The sequence below is a fragment of the Pleurodeles waltl genome, chromosome 8, assembly GCF_031143425.1.
Source record: "Pleurodeles waltl isolate 20211129_DDA chromosome 8, aPleWal1.hap1.20221129, whole genome shotgun sequence".
Taxonomy (NCBI): Eukaryota; Metazoa; Chordata; class Amphibia; order Caudata; family Salamandridae; genus Pleurodeles; species Pleurodeles waltl.
The window spans coordinates 1161289376-1161311464 of record NC_090447.1 but is presented as its reverse complement, the minus strand read 5'-3'; the positions used below and the strand labels follow the sequence as shown (position 1 = coordinate 1161311464).

General features: G+C 41.7%; 1 protein-coding gene across 1 annotated transcript in view; it reads right to left on the bottom strand.

The window, feature by feature from the left end:
* CPB2 (carboxypeptidase B2) overlaps positions 1-22089 on the bottom strand; it is a 156107-nt gene that overhangs the window by 101869 nt on the left and 32149 nt on the right. Inside the window, exon 2 of the mRNA XM_069205399.1 lies at positions 10510-10585. Coding sequence (XP_069061500.1) covers positions 10510-10585 — 76 coding nt within the window. The remainder of the gene's footprint in view (positions 1-10509; positions 10586-22089) is intronic.

Below are 22089 nucleotides of genomic sequence, written 5' to 3'. Positions count from 1 at the left end.
AAATCAGCATGTGGATTTGCAACAATAACCCTGCTGCCTGCTAAGCGGCAAGTGGCAACCCGCTGGATGTCACCAGTGCGCCCCATGGAAGCGGTATAGTTGAAAGACATGGCCTACTGTTGCACACCTCTAGTACTGTGACCTGATGCACCCTGGGGCTCAACACAGAAATGTTTGGGAACCTTACAGAGTGTATCTGAGGATGAAAGAGGCTGCAGCATTATCACCACACAGATCAGACTATGGGGGTGTGGTATGATGGGAGGTGTGTACCTGTGGGAGACCTTCCTCACCATAATGTATATATTTGACTGTGTATAAATAAACCTATTGTTGATATGTAACTGGTATGCACTGTAATCGGATATATTGCCATGCAGAGGTCACCTTGATGGTCGGTACCATACTTGTTGTGCCTATCTTGGCTGTATGTGAGATGTTTAACTGATGTATGCTGTTTCTGAAAATGTATGTTAAGAACATGTTAAGGAAAAAAGAATGTAGGAACATTCCTGATGGAAGTACCAGAGGATCTCATAAAACCCCTTTGTGATCACAGCTGCCCAAAATTGTGTACCATTCCAAATCCATATTGGCTATCTGTGTAGATTGTCACACTCAATTTGTCTGCTAGGCAGCAAGCTCTTGTTAGAGCTATCAACTCTGCCACTTTTTCTGAAGTTAAACCAGACAAGTATGATGCTTCAATGATTTCAGAAATGGAACGGACCACATAATCGTCTGTTAGCACTCCTTGGTGGTCCCTCAGAAAAGAACCGTCTACAAACAAAGCCAGATCAGCCATTTCAAGGGGAACATATTTAATATCTAGTCTTGGTTTGGTACACAATTCTGACACATTATCACAATCTTGTTCAGGATCCTCATCATCATCTTCTTCACTGTCTGAAGCTGGCAACAGCATTGCAGGATTTTAAGAATTGGACCTTCCATCAAATTATTTGTAGCCGCAAATACTGTCTGCTTATATCTTGTGAGGTATCTCTGTGTTAAATGCTTAGTTCCGGTGCGAGTTAACAACATTTCAAATGAATGAGGGACAAATAAATGAGTGTACTGTCACGTAGGCTCTCATTATTTTAATGAGACTACTGGATTTTGAGCAGCAGAATCACCCGTGGTGTGGGGGACTAAGCCTGATCCACTGCAGGTAACACCTGTGGCTCCAATCCGGGTTTTGCTCTGGCTAACTAGCAGCGCCTCATCTCTACCCAAGGGCAGGGATGACTGGACAGCCGAGCGCATTACATAATTGGTTTCTCAGGGATGCCGTGGTCACTAAGGTCTCATCCGTTTCTCTCAGTTACATTAGTCTCAAATATACAATGACAAACAGAGACAGTGTATGTTTCAATAAAGATTTTAATGAAGCAACTGCATCTTAGATAGCAAAGCGTGAGCTGCAATAACCAGGATGATGCAGCATGACAAGATAAAAATTGTGACAAGGAGAGTGAAGCAGAAGAATAATGCTACCATGTTGTCACTACAGTCAATAGACTAATTCCTACCTATACTATAATAGAGCACAGCGTGTTAGGCTCTAATTCTGTCCTTCCGGTTCCCCTGGGAAGACATCAATCCCCCATACCTGAGCAAAGGCCTGAAGTCTGTATTAGCATCTGTAGCGAAGCATTCAGCAATCAGTATACAGTCGTGGTTCTCGGGCTGGAATCTCCCTCTAACGTGTAAGGGACAGGGAAGTGTTTTTATAATAAAACAGCTGATGTTCTGAGAAAATGTCCCTACGTAAGGATGTGTGTTTTCTACGAATGTCGGAGACTAAACTTATACCATGTTTACCGGCAACCTATCTTGCAGCAGCCTTGGAAGAAGCACAGAGTGAGCATGAATGTCTTGTTTGAGAACAGAGTGTTGGCCTAGGCAAAAACAGTTAGATAGACAGAAAATAAAACAAGACCGTAAAAGTGGATATTGTAACAATAATAAAATGAAGCCAAATAAAATATATCTAGGGTAAAGTGCACAGCGGCAGGCCTAGTATGCTAAAACAACGTGCATGGAGCTATAGCTAAAATGGCTACACAACAGTATGACCTATAACAATTGACTCACTTTGTTTTATTGCAAAACAAACAGCTGCAACTGCCTTCAGATAACCAGGAATAGCTGCAGCAACAGGTCCCATCACTCCTCCATGTTTGTGAGTAAACATAGAAAGCGAGCACCCACTCTTCTCATGGCAGAAAAGATAATACTCCTTGACAAATCACGCGTTCCGAGGATGCGTCTCCTATAGAGATTTTCTCTTTATTCTCGGTTGACCTAAGTGCATTTGTCATCAAATTTGCAGTAAATGACAGAGATCATTGTGCAAAGCAAGTCCCTACCAAGTTAATCAACAGGACTCAAATCATACACTATGAGCTGGTGACTGTTTTCCTTTGACCCGATTTTAACTAGGACATCTGCTGTAACCTGATTAATAGTCTGGTTATTGCTAAGGCATACAACTTGGACCTCTTTTCCAAAGAGGAGTAGGTTTGGAACCTCCAGTGAACAAACTGTAGAGCGGGTAGCCGCAGTATTGATCAAAAATGATATTGGATTTAAATTCATCTGACCATCTGCATATCTAGTCTACATCTAGGACTGCACCAACAATGCCATCCTCCTCCCCCCTCAGGCACCGTTATTGAGAATTTGTCTTTGGTGGAAGCTGAGGAAAATCATAGCCTAGAATCAATGGATTCAGTTGCCTCCCTGTATTGGATGGCATTTTGTTTCTTATGGTTTGTTACAATACTGGAGCTATGGGCATATTAATCTGAAACTGTCACTGATTTTGCAGACTCTGTATTGGGGTCTGTTGGGCTGGGGTAGCAAACCGTGTCTGTGTTTGATTTATGTTTTGCTGCATCTGAGGAGACACAATCATTCTCTCTACACTTGCACTTCCAGTCTCCAATTTTACTGCAAATGTAAATGTGACAAGCAGTATTCTGTTCCTCTTAAGCAATTTAATATTTGCATGCACTCTAGAATTATACACATTCGCTACGCGTCAACCATGATTCAGCCCCATTTTATTTCTCATTCCCACTCCTTGAATTCCATGTTTTTCACTCATTCCAGAATTTTTAGGCTGCATACAATATGAATTAGAACTCATTGTCTGATTCATGGTGCGTCTCCGAATCTGCTTTGTCTGCGCAATCATCAACTTCTCCATGATCTTTTTCTGCCTAGCATCAAAGCAGTCACCAAAGTATTTGCCATACTTAAGAACATCATCCATTTCTTAGTCTTTCAACATGTCACACTCTGTTGATTATGAGAACTAAGGTCTGGATGCAAACCCAAAACAACAACTGATAAAAATCTGCTAACACCTTCTTTTTCTGGATTTCCAACTCTGCTATGCTACAAAGCTCATAAGTCTTTCATAGTAAGCATGTCCTGACTCTTTTGGCTCTTGTGTAGCTCTTATTATCTTTGTCAAGTTTACCTCCTTCTCGGGCACTGTTTCTTCCAAATTTTCTTCCGCCCCTGTGTAATTTTCCAAAACAATCTCAACTGGAGCATTATTAGGTAAAACTCTAGTTGGTTCTTAAGTTGGCCAAACAACAGCATCCTTGCACTCTATCCATAAATCACTAGGAACAATTTTAAATAATGTATCCAAATCAATCAAAATCATCTTCAGAACTATCACTGATTTATGACCCCTTGTAGTATGTGTCAGTTTCCTCTCTCAGTTTTGAAAAAACTTGTTGAAAAGGCATTGCGATCACCCCTAGTCCAAGGCACATGCATATACATCACTCCATGTACTTCCTGAAGGAAAGTATGCCACCTCTTCTGGTTCTGAATCACTCACAACCAACTTCACTTTCCAACCTGTCTTAGTATTTTTATTTTTAGTACCAGTTTTTTTTCTTCCATTCTTCTCAGTATTTTCTGAAATCTCTCCAGTCCCTAGTATGCTTAATTAATTCTTTAATGCAAGCTTGCAAAGTTGCTGGTCCCAACTCTGCTGTTTCTGCTTCCCTTAAATCTGTTCTATATATCCTCTGTAAACCCTTTGTCTTACTTCTATCAACTTCATATTCTTCAGCTAAATTTTCAACAAAAAAATGTGATTCTTCTGCACACCTTGCTGCTTTCTTAATCAGGTACCTAATTTCATGAACATTATATGACATTAACCTGCTAATTCAATTGTTCCCTGTAGAATTTCTCCAAATTCAGTCTTCAAGAGTGTAATATTAGTCTCTCCCTCTTTAGAAAGTGCAATAGGCACCGCATAGCCATCAGTAGACACAGCAGCAGACACAGCATTACAAATAACTGAATCCTTAATAGAATTAGGCAAAACAGACAATATACTCTCAGGCGGAGCACTTGCACTCACAGTTGTACTTGTGCTTGTTAAAGCAAGCACTGTTAATCCCTGTGCACTCATACCCGGTTCACCTGCTGTGCTAATACCTGTACCATTGGTCTCTGTTCTTGTGTCTGTACACTATCTGTAAATGGAGGAGGTCTGGAGTTCAAAATGTCATTTAAAATGTTACACTCCTATTCTGAATTTGTTTCTTTATTTTGTTTCTCTTTGTCACCTACAGTCCCTTCAGATTTCTTTTTAGCAATTGTCTTGTTAACTATTGCAAAGAACACTTTCACTCCTTCCAACATATCCTCCCTCCAAGATCTTTCCTGAATGTTCCACTTATTTTCTAACCACTGTCTCAATAAACCTTTAAATCATTTCTCTCTTTCATTGTGGCCATTCGATCCTATTTATTCAATGCTTTGATTTATGTTGGTCTATGTAGTGTTTTTCTCTCATTCATTGTTTGTCTCAAGAAAGCCAGCTTTCTAATACTAAAAACAGTCTCTAAAGGAAATTGCACGTCCTTCTCACCAGCCATATACTCATACCAGTCTTGTATCCATGCACATATAAAGAGCCAAAAGTCCATCAACAGCTTGTAAGCAGACAAGCCCTCTGGAGGCATTTTCTGTGCCTCCTTAGCTGGTATGCTAGGAGCTTTAGTCTTTTTAAACACAGCACCCATTATTTGCACCGAAAATAATAAGACATCTGCAAAAAAAAGTATAACTAACAACTTCCAGTCCCAGTGTGGCTATGGCAAAGGTCACTCAATGACAGCACGAATGTCGCACCAACCAACAATGATAGCATGACTTTGTGGTGATATCTCATCAATTCTAGCAAGGCTCCTCAGCTGGCTATCCAATTGTAGTGTGGCTTTTCTGTGAATGTGAAAACAATACACTACCTTTCTAACACACACAAAATAAAAAAATAACCTTGTCTGCCTAAGGTAAATTGGTGAGAATCAACAAGTTAGATGAAAAGAATCTCACAATTAATAGAAACAAGACTAGCACCTCCACAGCAATTGTCATACTCAATTTCACAGTAAAGTGGACTTCTGTCCTACAGCATTCCACCTCTGCTTAGAGTACTTACTCCTGTGTACCGAACAATAGATGACACCAACCCAATTTAGATATGCAAAACCTAGAAAGAAACTTTTTAATTATGAAACCCTATCTGTGTGAAAGTGGCACCTCGTAAATCACACTACCACTTCGCAGACAAGTTCAACAACTTCAATAATGGCATCTCAAAATCTTGGCTTACAACAAATCCAAATACCTAATAACAAACAATAAACCCAAAACCCTTTTGAGGCAAATCACAAATATAACAAGTAGATCAAAATCATAATATTTAAACCAGCAACTGAACTAAGAATCAGTTACATATAACCAAAAACTCCTACTCATCCTATCACTCAACAGAAATCACTCTCTCCACTACACTTCCCACAATGCATCAGTAGCACACAACACTCTCAATCCCAAGAATCATTCCACCCTATTAATCCTCACAATCGTTTTTGCTCAGGAACAGCTGCAGTGCTGTCAGGAACTCAGTAGATAATCCAAAATGGATTCAGGAATGTCGACTGAAGGCCAGTCTAAGGATAAGTCAAACTGGAGATCTCGAAAGGCACCCTTATCTTGAAACCATCCTCTGCTACCAAAATGTAATGGGCACACTGTATGTCTAAACTCTTACAGCTTAAAGGGCACCTTTATTAGCCCACCTACGGGTGGGGGGGATCGGGAACAGTGTTAAACCCTTTCATGGCTAAATGTGGCCCAAGATAAGATACAAACCAGCACGTCAGAAATACAGTCAAATAACAAAAGATTTACTTAATAAGTGAGTTCAAGGGCAAAATTTGAGATTTATGTACATTTATTGAAAAAATTTAAAAGATACAATACAGGATAATTAAAGGCAGAAACTGAAATTGCAATACAAGCTCTCAGTACAAAAAAGTAAAAAAAAAAAAATCCAAAATGTGCAGTAAAATCAGTACGAAATCAAACAGCATCCCTAGTAGCATGCAAAACAGCAACAGGCTCCTCCCCAAATTTGAAGGTTTACATATAAAATGTTCCCATAGACAAGCATGGAAAGTACAGAATCATCATGGTGTGAGCAAAAGAAACACATTTTGAGCACATGAGATATAAGATTTTAGAATTGTCATAGAACCTTACCACCTAAATACTAACCCACTATCTGAATACTAATTCAGCCCTCTCTGACCTAACATCATCTGGAGGTATCAGAACAAACTAGTTACATAAACAACAGTGAACTAGTGTGTAGGAATGTAACACTGCATGCAGAGCCCAAGCTAGAGAGTCTTCTTCGAGAATAGTATTGATCAGAAATAAACAAATATGACTTGCTTGACTATGTGCAGCTGAAATAATAAACAGAGTATGAATGTGAGACATCCATTTTGAATGAGATGGCATTCAGGCCTAGCTGAGGTCTAACTAGCATGAGTCAGGAAAATGTACTTTAACAGGTCATAGTAACATTGTTTCAAAGCAATAGCATCATGTTAATGTATATATATGAATTTGATTGTAGATTATTAATAATGCCCAATTTTGATTTATGCACAAAAGCTTACTCAACTTCAAAACCAACGGCTTTAGTGTGACCCCGTCCAATGGCTATCCAACTCTGAGAGGACCTTGTAGGATTCAGCCTGCAGCACTGCCTTGCTGGAGAATTTTGACTTCCATGTTTGGTCTAGGTCAGAAGGTAAACCCGTTGACCAGAGTGACCTGCTTGGGATATCTGAATTCTGCTTTTTCGTGGTCGGCCTGAAATTGCACCTAGTCGCACCTGGTAGACTGCCTACAGTGATTTCTGATTGGTGCTTTAGTTTTTCCTGCCACTTTTTGTCCTAAAACTTTAAATATTCATTTCTTGCACCCTCCCCCCCCCACACACACACTTAGTCATTTCCCTTATTGAATATTTATTTATTTTTGGAAATTGATTGTGGGATTTTATTGGGTTGTTTTTTTCACTTTTAACTGTTTTGGTACTAATACTTTAAATACTTTTCCTTAAGGTAAGTCTGTCTGCTCTGCATAGTTACCAGGCGTTGAGCCTAGGTTTATTTATTGAACTTGTGTGTTGGACCGAACAGGATCTGGACATATTACTTGTGAATGACTCACATCCTCCTCAGCTAATAACCCATTTTCTTACAAATAAATTACCTGTTCAAATGGCAACATTTTCTATACCTCAATAATGCTTACCCCAAAGACAGGCTATAATTAGTCTCTGTGCTGTTAGGATTCTCCTTTAGGAAATTACTGAAAACACATTTATTTTAGTGATTCATATATATTCTCATTTAGAGTGAAGATTTTCCCAGCGATGGGAGGCCCATTGGGTAGCCATGCGCTATATAAATTCTGGAAATAGAAAGAAAAATAGTTGGTTGCACAGCTATCGATGATCTAAAATGATTTCATCTGCCTCATCATTGTGTCTCCCAAACTAATTTCCTGCCATAGCACCCACTACCCTCCCACTATTGCCCTCACCTCACCCCATACAAGCCCATCATATGTGCAGGAGATCATGTCTGCCCCCATGTTCTCTCTAGCATCTATCCATATTAGTTAATGCAAAAATCTTTATTTCAGCATGGGTGTAGTCCCCTTTTCAGAGATTGTTAGATTCAAACCATTCAATAAAAAGGCAATTGTGTAGTATCTGTCACTCTTTTCCATTGACTTCAACTCCATAAGCCCTTTCTACCCAATAACCTGTACATTACATTTCATATAAATTTAAAATAGTCCAATTATTCCTCCATTAGTTTTTTCCAGTTTTATTTAGCTGCATAGTTTAACACCTAAGCATGGTCGGATTGAGACAGAAAATAGGCTCGGACATCAAAATAATATCAGCCCCTATTAGCATATTAGATAGCTACAAAAAGTGGCCAGTTTTTGCAAATGGGGGCATTTTTGAACTTATAAAGACACGTATAAGTGTTTTTGCAAGTTATGGAAAACTGCACGGATTTGGGTTTGCCCAGGCAATGTTTATTTTAAGATCATAAAAATCAACACTATAAACCGGCCCACAAGGCCAAAAAACAGACCCACAAACAGACAAAAAAGCATCCCACCAACTGATCTGCCTAACCAGCCTATCCAGCACTCCCTGATTGCCTAGTGTTGAATGAAGCCTCGTCGATTTTCTGTTGAGAAGGTGATGCAATCTGGATTGTTCTATGATACCTCTTTATGTCTGGGAATGCTAACTCCCCCTATTCGCTAAGTGCCATAAGAATGTTTCCATTTACCCTTGCTGTCTTTCCATCCATCTAAAGTTAGAGATAGGTTGTAGGTGTCTAAGACTGAGCCTCGGAAACCCCAGGGTCAGAGTCTGAAAGTTGCACAATAGGCAGGAAAGGATCACCATACCTATTATTGATATCCACTCTAGCTCTTAGTTATGTACACACAAAGGCCATGGCAACCACACTAGAATGCATATCCATTCTTTCCCCAGGTGCAATCTTAGAATGTAGCGTCTTTATTCAGACCGGTTCCAGCTGAAATACTGAATGGTCATTTGTAGGTAATGCAGGGTGAGCATTATTTAGATGGTAAGGTGGTACCGCTTGCTTTCGCCGCTTCAGCCCCCACTAAGATGCCCCTAATGTGCCTATTTGGTCCAAGAATTCCTGCAAGAGGCGCAACCTCTGTGGGGAATAATAGTGGGGCCAGTGGCCACCCATGCTTTGTTTCCCTTTCCCTCTGCATTTAATTTGGAAGATTTCCATTTACCAACTCATTGACCATGACAGTTTGCCATAATCCACTTACACATATAAGATCCCAGGCATGCCTCAAATACGTGTCTTTTTCAGAAAGAGCCATTCAATGCAGTCAAATGCTTTCTTGGTATCAATCGAGAACAGCACAGTTTGATGGTACCTAGAATAGAATCTGCGCTGATTTAAGAGAGGACCCGAACCATGGGTAGCACAGTGAGCTATGCACATTTCTTTGACAGGTATCGAGAGACAGACAGGCTAGGCAGTGAGGAGAGTGGAGGGCAAATGAAATGCGAATGTGGATCTTAAGATTCACAATGTGTCTCACTGCCACGTCCTCTCTTCTCTAAGCCTTTAGTACCACTCGCATACATTTGTTACTTGCAATGATAGTTGGTTATATGTGGCAAGCTCTTCTGTTGGTGGCAGAGTTTAACATATTTGCACAGTGAATTAAACGAACTGAGAAACAGCTCTAAAAACTTTTGCTTAATTTCCAAAATGTTTGTGCCGCATGACTGGTGGGGTCTATCCGTTAGTCCCATCTCCGTGGATACAGCTATTGTGCCCTAGAACCAAAGCAAGGCCTGCCTCATCGAGTGCAGTGAATCACAAAATCTCCTCGTGCTTTGGGATTCTAAAGATAAGTAAACTATGCATGTCGGCCATAAAAGTCGAGAAGAGCAGAAACTATCGGCAAGATTACAGTGAAAACAATGATCAATGTGTGTAGTTAAAACGCAAAGAACCAGTTCTGGAATGCCAATGAGCTATTAATTCACTGCTGTTACTTAGAAAATGTAGACCGAAAGAATCATGTATGTCAATCACAATTCGGGCGATTCACGGTAATGGGGCGTAGCTTGGTCAGTGAGATTGGGCGCGGGGGGGAGGAGGGGAGAGAGATTCAGATTTTCCAACACTCACGTTGATAGATTTTGTTAAAATAAATTACGCAAAAACAGGGTGCATGAGAGGGGCTAAGGGACAGCAGAAAGGGAGTGCGGAATGGTAAAGATTACTAAGTTTTTTTTGCAAAAAAAACTAACATTTACTAGGATTTACAAAACACAGAGAGAGTTTGTGTGTGTGTGCTTTTGTCGGTGTGTATTTAAAAATCCCTGGTGTAATCCGGCAGACACCTCACCATACCCGATTGAAAGCCCCTCCACCCAACTGTTTATCAGAAAATACATTAATTAGGGGAGTGTAACACCCCAAAGAAACACCCTCCTGAAGCTTCGCCCCAGTTCGCATGTGCTTTAAGTCACTCACAGACATTTAGGTGGTTTCACTGGTTTGTAATATACTGTACCTCAAACATGGCGGTCAAATTCTTCATCACCTCAGTTTGCCTGTCATTCCTTGGGGTGACGGACAAAACTTGCCCACTGTGAAGAAAACACATGGCATATTTAGAAAGGTGAATGAATGAAGACATCTCTTCTTAGAACTCAAGAGCACCATTGCTGTAAAATGCAGAAGGTGGTGTGACGATGTACTTTTCATTAGACACAAGAGCCCATCCTCAGAATATGGTCAATCATGTGTGTGGCTCCAACAGCACAATTAAAATTTAATTCAATGTAAATTGTAAAACTCTGGCTTTAATGGCATTCGCGGGAAGTGCGTGTGTGTCTTGCTTTATATGTATGACAATAGAAACATATAAATGTTTGTATTACGTTTTTGGAAGATTTTTAAGTAACTTTGTTTTACTGAAACACATCCTATGAATGGGATACATTACACAACTTTTAATGAAAGTCACATACATCTGCAAATCACAATGTTGTTTTCTATATCCTTGCCTAGTGTAGACACGGTAGAAAAGGAGCGACTTTGTTTATATAAAATAGTTACGAAATAACTCGAATTCTAAAATAAATCATAGTCTATCATATATGAAGCTATTTTACGATCGGTAAGGTTCCGATTAGTAAAATCAGAGCCTTTCCAACCGCAAAATGGCTTCTTTTTTGGTCGAGGGCACAAGCGCTTTGACCTGTTGTAAGTATTGTGGGCTTTTAACCATGCTCACCTCACACCCATCACTTTCACTCGTTGGTGGGCTTGCCTTTCAAAAAATTCTTGATGTCATTGTTAATTGCTATATGTTTGTCCCCCTTCAGGTGGTTTTGTTACCGCCTTGCAGACTGACCCTGTTACATGGATAATTACATGATTGCAGATATACTGCAGCGTGGGTGAACTATTTTTTTCTTATGTCTTTCTCCTTCGTGCTCCATGCCGCCATGGCCCTCACAGTGCTCACAGCGCCAACAGCGCAAACTCCATCAGCAGTATTGGAGCATAGGTCACATTGTTCACACTGTTACCTAATCAGAGTAATTTCTTTTGGCTCTCCCCTTCACGCTCCATAGCTTTTCCAAAAACACTTATAATTGGTAAATGCTTTACTTAAAAAACACAGAAATCTGCAAGGTGGCTCTCCCAGCACAGCAGTAGAGCTGATACTATAATATTCACTGCACTCAGGAAACTCGCCACCTGATGCTTTGCAAGCATTCTTTTTCAAAAATATAGTTGCCCATAACTCAGCGTGTGGTGGTCCTAGGGCAATGGGACCACCACCAAAACATTCAGCATGATGCACTCTTTCTGTATAGGCCACTAGGTTAGTAGGAACCACACAAAAAAACCTCCCACCATTCAGTCCCTTTTTAAGCTCTTTTATGGCTGGAACATTTATTTTATAGCTTGGAGTAGTTTTGTGTTCTAAGGGCCTTAGTATTGCAGTAGGTCTGCTAGGTCTAAAAATTTGTAAGGCATTATGCCCTCTAGGGGCAAAATATATGGTTGTACAACATTATTTTGTGTAATTCTATTTTCATGGGATTATGCCCTCTTGAGGTTAATTATATTTTTATTGTAGTGTTCTCTAGGGGCTGTTCTGAGCATTATAGTCAACATACTACAATATTTGCTGCACTTCGTTGTCCCATAATGCTTTGCAGAGCATTCTTTTACAAAGCATTTTTGCTCATAACTCTGCCTGTGGTGATCCTAGGACAATGGGGCCACCTTTAAAATTCTCACCACAACCTGCTCTTTCTGTCTGGATCACGTCTCGGTCCCCACACTATGCTAGTGGGGACCACATAATAATAACCTCTCCCTCCATTCAGTGTCTTTTTAACCACTCTCATGGCTGGAACTTTTGTTTTACAGTTATTAATGGTCTTGTATGTGATATAATTGCAGCAGGCCTGCTACCTCTGAAAATGTGTAATGCATTACGCAGCCACTTTCTTTTCATGTGGTTATGCCCTTTAGAGGCTAACTATATGGTCATGACCGTATTTCTTACAAATGCTATTTTCATTTGGGTGTTTCTAGGGGCAGTTCTGAGCATTACAGTCTAATACCAAACATTAATTTCTGATACCGTTTTTATTGAGTTTATATGATAATTGAATATGTTTTATTAATCTTTTCTTATTGGAATTATGACCATGATTCTGTTTAAACACTCTTGATATTTGGGTGACCCTTTTAGTTTATTTCTCTCGTTACTCCTCTGTGGCAGTCTTGTTTTAGGAATTGTGTTGGCCAGCCAGCAACTCTGATGGTGGAGTGGTGAAAGCGGCATCTATTGGAATTAGCATGGCAGATTTAAATTAGGATACTAAATGGCAACACTTTCATTTTTGGCTGCAGATAGAGGAAAAAGGTAAATGGAAGTGCTTTCGTTATATGCAGGGCCAGTGGAATTATGTGATAGGAAAAGAGCAAATTATGAGGCGGGGTTGACCAATTTATGTGGCAAGAAAAGTCCAGTAATGAGTTTACAACACCAATAGCTCTAACTCAAGCAAACGCAAGACCCATTGTATTGCAAATGCTTGTTTAATTATCCCAGTCCATACTGTGATTGGTAACAGATAACAGAATCTTACTGGATCGCTAATTTCATAGCGCACACATGTTCAGTTTGCGTATATGTGACATTCCCATGTGTGTAGTGCTTTTATGTGTGAGATTTCAAGCCTTATGTGTGACACTTTGAATGACACTTTATTGTGAGTGAACTAAGACAGTTGCATCCATGTCAAGAGATCATTTTTAGAAATTATGCCCTTTTCTCATATGTGATGTCCTTAATGCGTAAATTTGTCCTAGGGGTGCTTTACATGAGAATCACATACGTCTTTATTAAGCTTGAGTAAGTAAGATGGTTTACTCAGAATCACTAAATGCTGAGCCAAGCTGGGATTCAACTCCTCTTCTACGGTCCTAAAGTAGACAGTCCTGGTCCCTAGGCCGTATATTGTCCAGCCTCCACCTTCTCCTTGTACAGTTCTCCAATTAGGCCCCTCTTTTACCAGTTCGACTCACCAAGTTTTTGGCATATATTTAGAAGCTTCGCTTTGCAGGTGCTGCATCCACATCTGTTTGATACAATGGTTTGGGCAGGGGTGCTTCTGTACATTAATTAGGCGGGTGTGTAGTTTTGTGCTTATGTCTTCAAAACGCTGTAGTTCGCATGGCTGGAGTATGAGTTTCTGTGATAGTGGGATATTTCTCATAATATACTGAGAATCATATACCTACCATTAGTACACTAGTGCTGCCTTGCGGCCTTTGATAAACAGGACTCAGAGCTTAGCTTTTATGCATCTCAGCAAAGTGAGAAAGTGTAACTACACAGTTATATCACACTTCAGGACATGGTTCTTATGTGTGACAATCTCAGGCATTGTGGTAATGCTTTATTTTAACCCAAGATGCGTGGCACTTGGCAGGGTTGTAATTGGGTTTGTGAATAAGTAAAGATTCGGCATTTGGAAGGGGCGTGTTAAGGGCGTCCCTTCCAGAGACCGAATCTTTATGCTATGTATTAATGGTTTGCGCCCAAAGTCCAGTCACAAAACATTAATATTTTACCACCTCCTCAAAGGAAGTGGTAAGCCATTCGCAAATGAGAAAGAGTCCTCTAGAGTGCCCTTCTCCTTTGTGAATGTTCACAATACATTTTTATGAGAAGGCGGTGGTCCATGAGACCACTGCCTGCTCATAAAAAGCAGGGTTGTGTCTTTTTTTTTTTAACACATCCCATTTCCTTTAAGGAAAATGATCTGCATTTGAAAAAAAAGTAGCTTTATTTAAAAGCAATCACAGACATAGTGGTCTGCTATACCTATGAATGTAGCCAATCGTAGTGTGCCACAATGTAGGCCCTACCTCAGGCTTATTAATGAGGTAGGTCAAATTGCGACCCACTATGAATCGGTATTTTGAGAACCAAAATTTTGATACGTAGGTCTGCTCTAAAAAACAAAAATTGATTCAGCAGAAGTTGGTGCACAAATTGTAACCACTTCTAACAAATTCCATTTAAGGAATCACAAATTGTGAATCGTTATTTGATGCAATTTATGATTCTTTAAATGGAATCTTTGAACTTGAGGCCCCTGGTTTCTTAAAGCCTGCCTATAATGTGGAAGATTATATACCCTATGGATTGGCGGACAGGATACTTCTTCAAAAGGGGGTAGATATCCTATCCAGTGTATTAAAAGTGTCATAGCCTATAATACACTTGCAATACATAGGATGCAACATCCACAATGTTTGTGACTAAGTATCCTGTCTATCAAACTCTAAATTAGGCCCAGTGTTGTTAAGCTTCAAGCCACCAACATTTTAGGAACGTACTTCGCCTCATATGCCTTACAGAAACAGAGAAACATTTCTCCTTCTCCAGGAGTATTTCGGCTCAGTATGTACTTCTTTTATCTGTATCTGTGTGCAGTCTATTTCTCATAGGAAAGGAATCAGTGTGGATCTGGGATGACTGGTAAATTGCCCTTTCCATGTTGGTGTCAATCTTCACCAACAGCACACTAGAATTCAAAGTCAGGGAGGATCCCACAAGTGCTTATCTCTGTTTGCGTTGCACAGACTGGAACAGTGACATCTCTGCTGTACTCTACATCCAGTCACTGTTGTTTCAAAGACAAACTCTTAAATAAATGTTCTTGATTAAAACCAATAGAGTGCTACTGTTTCAGTGTAGGTGTGTTGTTTTTCAATACCTGCAGACTCCAGCCAAAGGCGTAACCTTGCACCACTACTATTTCCATACACCTTCTCTATCACTAGTAGAGCACCCGTATAGCCCCAAAGTTTTGCAGTTAAAGAAATTTTTTGGACGTGGAAACCTACCTTGCATCAATGGGAATCAAGGTAGGTGTTCCAGTGGAAAAATTACTCTATGGCCTTAGCTCCATATTTATCCCCATGCTAAAAACACGTGCGGGGAAGGGGGAGGAGGGGTCAAATAATGGTGCAAAACTTGCTTTGCACCATTATTTAACACCTGGGTCAAGGCAGGCGTTAGGGGACCTGTGGACATATTTCCATAGTGGAATACTGTGGAATAAGCCCACAGGTGCCCTCCCCAGGCCCGAGGGACACCCCCACCCACACCAGAGGGACAGCGAGGATGGGGGACCCCATCCCAGGTAAGTATAGGTAAGTACAGGTAAGTATTTCTTTTCTTTTTTCAAAGTGCCATTGGGGGCCCTGAAGTGGGCCCCCCTACATGACACTGTATGCAATGGCCATGCCCAGGGGACCCTGGTCCCCTGTGCTGGCCATTGGGGTGGTGGGCATGAGTCCTGTCTTTTCTAAGTGTGGATGGTTTTGCGTCAGAAAATTACGCTAGGCTGGTTAAAGTCATTTTTTTGACTCTAACCTGCCTAAGGTAATTTTTTGGTGCAAAACCCACTTCTCCCATACCACCACCCCCACCCAGCTAACGTCATTTTTTTTTTTTTTTTTTACGCCAGCCTACCCTTTGCACCGGCTTGCACCATTTCATAAATATGGTACTGGGCTGGCGCTCAAGAAGGGTGCAAGCCGGTGCAAAACATTTTCATGCAAAACTGCATTAGTGCAGTTTTGCAATAAAAAGTATAAATATGCCCCCTAGTGTCTCTCGTCCTCATAATGTAATTTGCAAAGAAATCAAACATATAATTCTTTGAAGGTTTGCTTCTTCCACATTTCTCCATATGTTAGTATTTACGCTTCTTTGAGTGAATGACTTGTTTGACTAAGAAAATATAAAAGAGCAAAAGAAAATTTTTGAGTCTCTTTAAAGTATGTATTTTAATTTTGTTGTAAAGTGGACTCATCTTAATGCTATCTTTTGTAATTAGTTAGTACATTTCTTCAAAACCAAAAGTATGATGTCGCAATTCATTTTTTCAAACGCGGTTTTCATATCTGGTGGCAAGAAGGTAAATATATGACAATGTTTTTCTGGCAATGCCAAAAGTGTTTTTGGCTTTTTCTACATTCTGGAAAAAAAATAAAGGGCCAGATGTGTCATGCATTTTGCATGGTGCAAACTGCGAAAATCGCAGTTTGCGTCATGCAAAATGCTGAATGCGATGCTCATTCACAATCTGCAAGTCGGTACCGACTCGCAAATTGTGAATGCGTCTCGCAAATAGAAAAGGGTAACCCCTTCCTATTTGTGACTCGCATCACTATGCTAAATTGCTTTGTGACCGCGAATGCGGTCGCAAAGCAATTCGCAGTTACCACCAGTGTCACACTATGGGACCCCTTCCCCTTTGTGAATGTTGCCAAAAAGGGTTTTTCAGAGTAGGCTGTGGTCCAATGGACCACTGCCTATTCTGACAAACCGAAACCAAATGGTTTCGTTATTTATTTTATTTTGCAACTTGTTTTCCTTTAAGAAAAACGGGCTGCAAAATAAAAAAAACTGCTTTATTTAAAAAGCAGTCACAGACATGGAGGTCTGCTGACTTCCGCAGGCCACCATGCCTGTGAGTGCAGGGACTCGCTATGGGGTCGCAAAATGCGACCCACCTCATTAATATTAAGGAGGTGGGTCTTTGCAACCCCATAGCAACTCGCAGTCGGTGTCTGAGACACCGTACTGCATCCGATTTTGCGAATCGGATATTGCGAGTCGCACCGACTCGCAATTTACAATTCGCAAAATCTGAAAATGCTACATCTGGCCCAAAGTTTTAAAGACACTCGCTAAAGTAGCTATAGCATCTGCTATCCCCGAGTCAGCCTTAATAATCTTTTGTCTTCACTGCAGAAAATGCCATCGTTGTTGGACTCTGTACTCTTCCTTCACACCACTCCAGGCAGTCTTCTATTCTACAAAGATTAATATCGGGTAACAAAAAAAAATATGGCACTGTGCCAATTGTAGGAGAGCTTCATTGGTTAGCCTTAGAGGCCACTATTAAGTTCATAATAGAAAGCAATCTAACTGAATAATCCAAGATACCCGACCAATTTACTGAATATGTTGATGACACATGAGCCTCAAGAATTGAAAATTCCCTACAGCTAGAGGATCTGAAATTCATAACAACTTGACACAATCATTTACAGGAGCAGCAACTAGCATATTGTATTCACTACTCAGACAGCTAAGAAGCCAAACCACTCTCTTGTTCTTCAGAAAGGGACTCAAAATTAATGACTTCAAATTGTATTTGCATTCATCTTCAACCAGTGCTTTAAATGGAAAAATAGAAGTGCAGGTACTCTGTACCAGAGTACCTGCTTGTTTCTGAGAAGTGCCGGTACTCTCCAATTAAAAGTATTACGTTTTTCTTGAGATGTGCCGGTACTCTCCCTCTCAAAATAAAAAAGTTCTGGTACTCAGTACCGGAGAGTACCGGCCCATTTAAAGCACTGTCTTCAACTGCCCACGTATGATAATTCGGTCCCTAGTCTGGCTCTGAATGTTGAGTTGTCTTTCCCTTTCTGCTATATCTAAGCCTCACTTGCCATTCCACCAGATGTTTTTTCTGACAAGTTCTACTAAGAAACATAATATGGTTGTGTTTTCAGTCTTACACCTCCTTCCCCTAAAAAAGCAGATGTGCACCACTTAGCACTCTGAATTACTGGGACATTTCTATTGATCATATGATTGTACCTTGTTACTATGATGAACATATCACTAATACTACATGGTGTAGCCATGATATATATAACAGTTAAATAAAATAAAAAGTAAGATGCCTAATTGCACTTAATTAATCAAAGGAGAAGATTTTCCTACCTACAAGGAAACATATATGGGAAGAATTTTGTGTCTAGAACTAAATTAAAATTGTCTTACCGGAAGAGTGCTTTTAAAGATTGTTGCCTTGCTTGGTGTTAGAAATGGGGTCTCCAGTTGGCAGTGGTCTGCACCCTGTCCAAGTAGGGAAACTCACTCTAGTCAGGGTAAGGGAGCCCCCACAGGAAATATAACCCCTTGGCTCAAGCAGTCAGGTTTATCTCAGTGTCAATGTGTAAAGTATTTATGTACACACACCCACACACACACACAGCAACACAATAAAAACACCACAAAAGTATTCCACACCTGTCTAGAAGAATAGCCAATATTTATCTGAGTAAAACAAGACTGAAATGACACAAATTTAACAAACACAAGCAAAGATATGAATTTCCAAAGATTAAATCTTAGAATTTCGCTTAGAAACACAATAGCTTCAACTGGGCATATCACAACGTCTTGACAAAGTCGTTCCCAACAGTCCAATGCCACTCGTGAGGGAGTGCGGGCTGGTCAAGGACTCGCACAGACCCCAGGTACACTACCTTGGAAAATGAGGAAATAAAGATTTTGCACGGAGTTGGAGAGGTGAGGCGTCGCTGGAGCTGGCGCTGCGTTGGTTCCTTACTGCTACCGAGGAGGAGAGGCATTCGTTTCTAAGTGCTAGGCAGAGGAGGTGAGGCACCAGTTCCTTATGGTTGCAGGAAAGGGATGTGCGTCAGTCGTGAGACTTTGGTTCCTTATGGCAATGCAGGGTCGATGAATCCAGCTGGTCAAGACGTGAGGTGTCAAATTTGTGGAACTGCGATCACACCATAGGGGCAAGCGTGCTGCAGCAGAGCCGGGTGTCATGGACATCGGTGACTATGCACTCAGGACTCACGCTATAGTGGGACTTCGGAGGCACTGCGGCGGCATCGGGTCTGCGGTTTCAGCCGCGCTGTTTGCACTCAGCGGGGACCATCGCTCAGGTGCAGGCAGTGGAGTGGAGTCGGGCAGCGGTGCTGGTTCCGAAGTCACTCTGGAGTCGATGTGCTGGTTTCTTCTTGGTTGCACCAGACCTCACTCCTAAGGGTCCAGGAACTGGATTTGGCAGCACTTGGCAAGTCAGGACTCTCAGCAAAAGAACCCAGGTGCTGGTATATGAAGTCTTCGATGTCCCTGAGACTTCTTAACAGAAGGCAAGCTCAGCAGAAGCCCTTGGAGAACTTTTGGAAGCAGGATGTAGAAAGCAAAGTCCAGTCCTTTCACTCCAAGGAGAGAAGCAGTAAGCAGCAGGCCAGCATAACAGCAACAAGCTGAGTAGCAGTCCTTCCTACAGCATATAGCTCTTCTTCACAGCAGAATGTCCTCAGTCCAGATGTATTCTAACTTTGTGAGGTCGGAAATCCAGTACTTATACAAGTTTCTGCTTTTGAATTAGGCAAACTTTGTAATGCACTAGACCCTGCCTTTCCTGCCCTTGCCCCAGACACACTCCAGGGGTTGCAGGCATCTTTGTGTAAGGACAGGCACAGCCCTATTCAGGTGCAATTGTCAGCTCCTCCCACCACTCTAGCTCAGGCAGACCCATCAGGATATGCAAGGCACACATCAGCTCCCTTTGTGTGACTATCTAGAGTGAATTCACAAACAGCCCAACTGTCACACTGACCCAGACGTGTATTTCACAAACAGGCAGAGGCACAGAATAGTTAAGCAAGAAAATGCACACTTTCTAAAAGTTGCATTTTCAAACTTACAATTTTAAAACCAACTTCACCAAAAGATGTATTTTTAAATTGTGAGCTCAGAGACCCCAAACTCCAAATCTCTATCTTCTCCCAATGGGAAATTACAATTTAAAAGATATTTAAAGGCAATCCCCATGTTACCCTATGGGAGGGATAGCCCTTGCAATAGTGAAATCCGAATTTAGCAACATTTCACTATTGGGGCATGTAAAACTCACCAGTTCATATCCTTCATTTTAAATCCACTGCGCCCTGCCCAGGGGGCTGCCTTGTACCTATCTTAGGGGTGATTTACATGTAGTAAAAGCAAAGGTTTGGGCCTGGCAAGTGGGTTCACTTGCCAAGTCGAAATGGCAGTTTAAAACTGCACACAGACACTGCAATGACAGGCCTGAGACATGTCTGCAGGGCTACCCATGTGGGTGGCACAATCAGTGTTGCAGGCACAGCGGGTGCACTATGCTAAGGACTTATTGGTAAATCAAATATGCCAATCATCTATAAACCATTCACCAACATCATTTAGACAGAGAGCCCTTACACATTAGCACTGGTCAGCAGTGTTCAAGGGCCCAGGGTCCTAAAGCCAGCAAAAACAAAGTGCAGCACTGTAGGAAAGTACCATCTTGCCTGGCATGTTACCGCCATTTTTACTTGTGTGTCAGTTTGTTTTTGCCTGTCTCACTGGGATCCTGCTAGCCAGGACCCCAGTGCTCATAGTTTGTGGCCTGAATGTGTTCCCTGTGTGGTGCCTAACTGTGTCACCGAGGCTCTGCTAACCAGAACCTCAGTGCTTATGCTCTCTCTGTCTTTAAAATTGTCACTGCAGGCTAGTGACCATTTTTACCAATTCTCATTGGCACACTGGAACACCCTTATAATTCCCTAGTATATGGTACCTAGGTACCCAGTGTATTGGGGCTCCAAGAGATCCCTATGGGCTGCAACATTTCTTTTGCCACCCATAGGGAGCTCTGACAATTCTTACACAGGACTGCCACTGCAGCCTGAGTTATATAAAGTCCACGTTATTTCACAGCCATTTTACACTGCACTTAAGTAACTTATAAGTCACCTATATGTCTAACCCTCACTTGGTGAAGGTAAGGTGCAAAATTACTAAGTGTGAGGTAACCCTGGCACTAGCCAAGGTGCCCCCACATTGTTCAGGGCAATTTCCCCAGACTTTGTGAGTGCGGGGACACCATTACACATGTGCACTACATATAGGTCAATACCTATATGTAGCTTCACAATGGTAACTCCGAATATGGCCATGCAACATGTCTAAGATCATGGAATTTCCCCCCATGCCAAATCTGGTATTGGGGTGCCAATCCCATGCACCCCCGGGGCTCCAGCATGGACCCCGGGTAATGCCAAACTAGATCTCTGGGGTTTTCACTGTAGCTACCGCTGCTGCCAACCCACAGACATGCTTCTGCCCTCCTGGGGTCTGGGCAGCCCAGTCCCAGGAAGGCAGAATTAAGGATTTCCTCTGAGAGAGGGTCTTACACCCTCTCCCTTTGGAAGTAGGTGTTAAGTCTGGGGAGGAGTAGCCTCCCCCAGCCTCTGGAAATGCTTTGAAGGGAATAGATGGTGCCCTCCTTGCATAAGCCAGTCTACACTGGTTCAGGGATCCCCAGCCCCTGCTCTGGCACGAAACTGGACAAAGGAAAGGGGAGTGACCACTTCCGTGTCCATCACCACCACAGCGGTGGTGCCCAGAGCTCCTCCAGTGTGTCCCAGGCCTCTGCCATCTTGAATGCAGAAGTGTGAGGGCACAATGGAGGCCTCTGAGTGGCCAGTGCCAACAGGTGATGTCAGAGACCCCTCCTGATAGGTGCTTACCTGACTAGGTGGCCAATCCTCCTCTGAGGGCTATTTAGGGTCTCTCCTGTGGGCTTCTCTTCAGATAATGAATGGAAGAGCTCACCAGAGTTCCTCTGCATCTCCCTCTTCGGCTTCTGCCAAGGATCGACCGCTGACTGCTCCAGGACGCCTTCAAAACCACAACAAAGTAGCAAGAAGACTACCAGCAACATTGTAGCAACTAATCCTGACGGCTTTC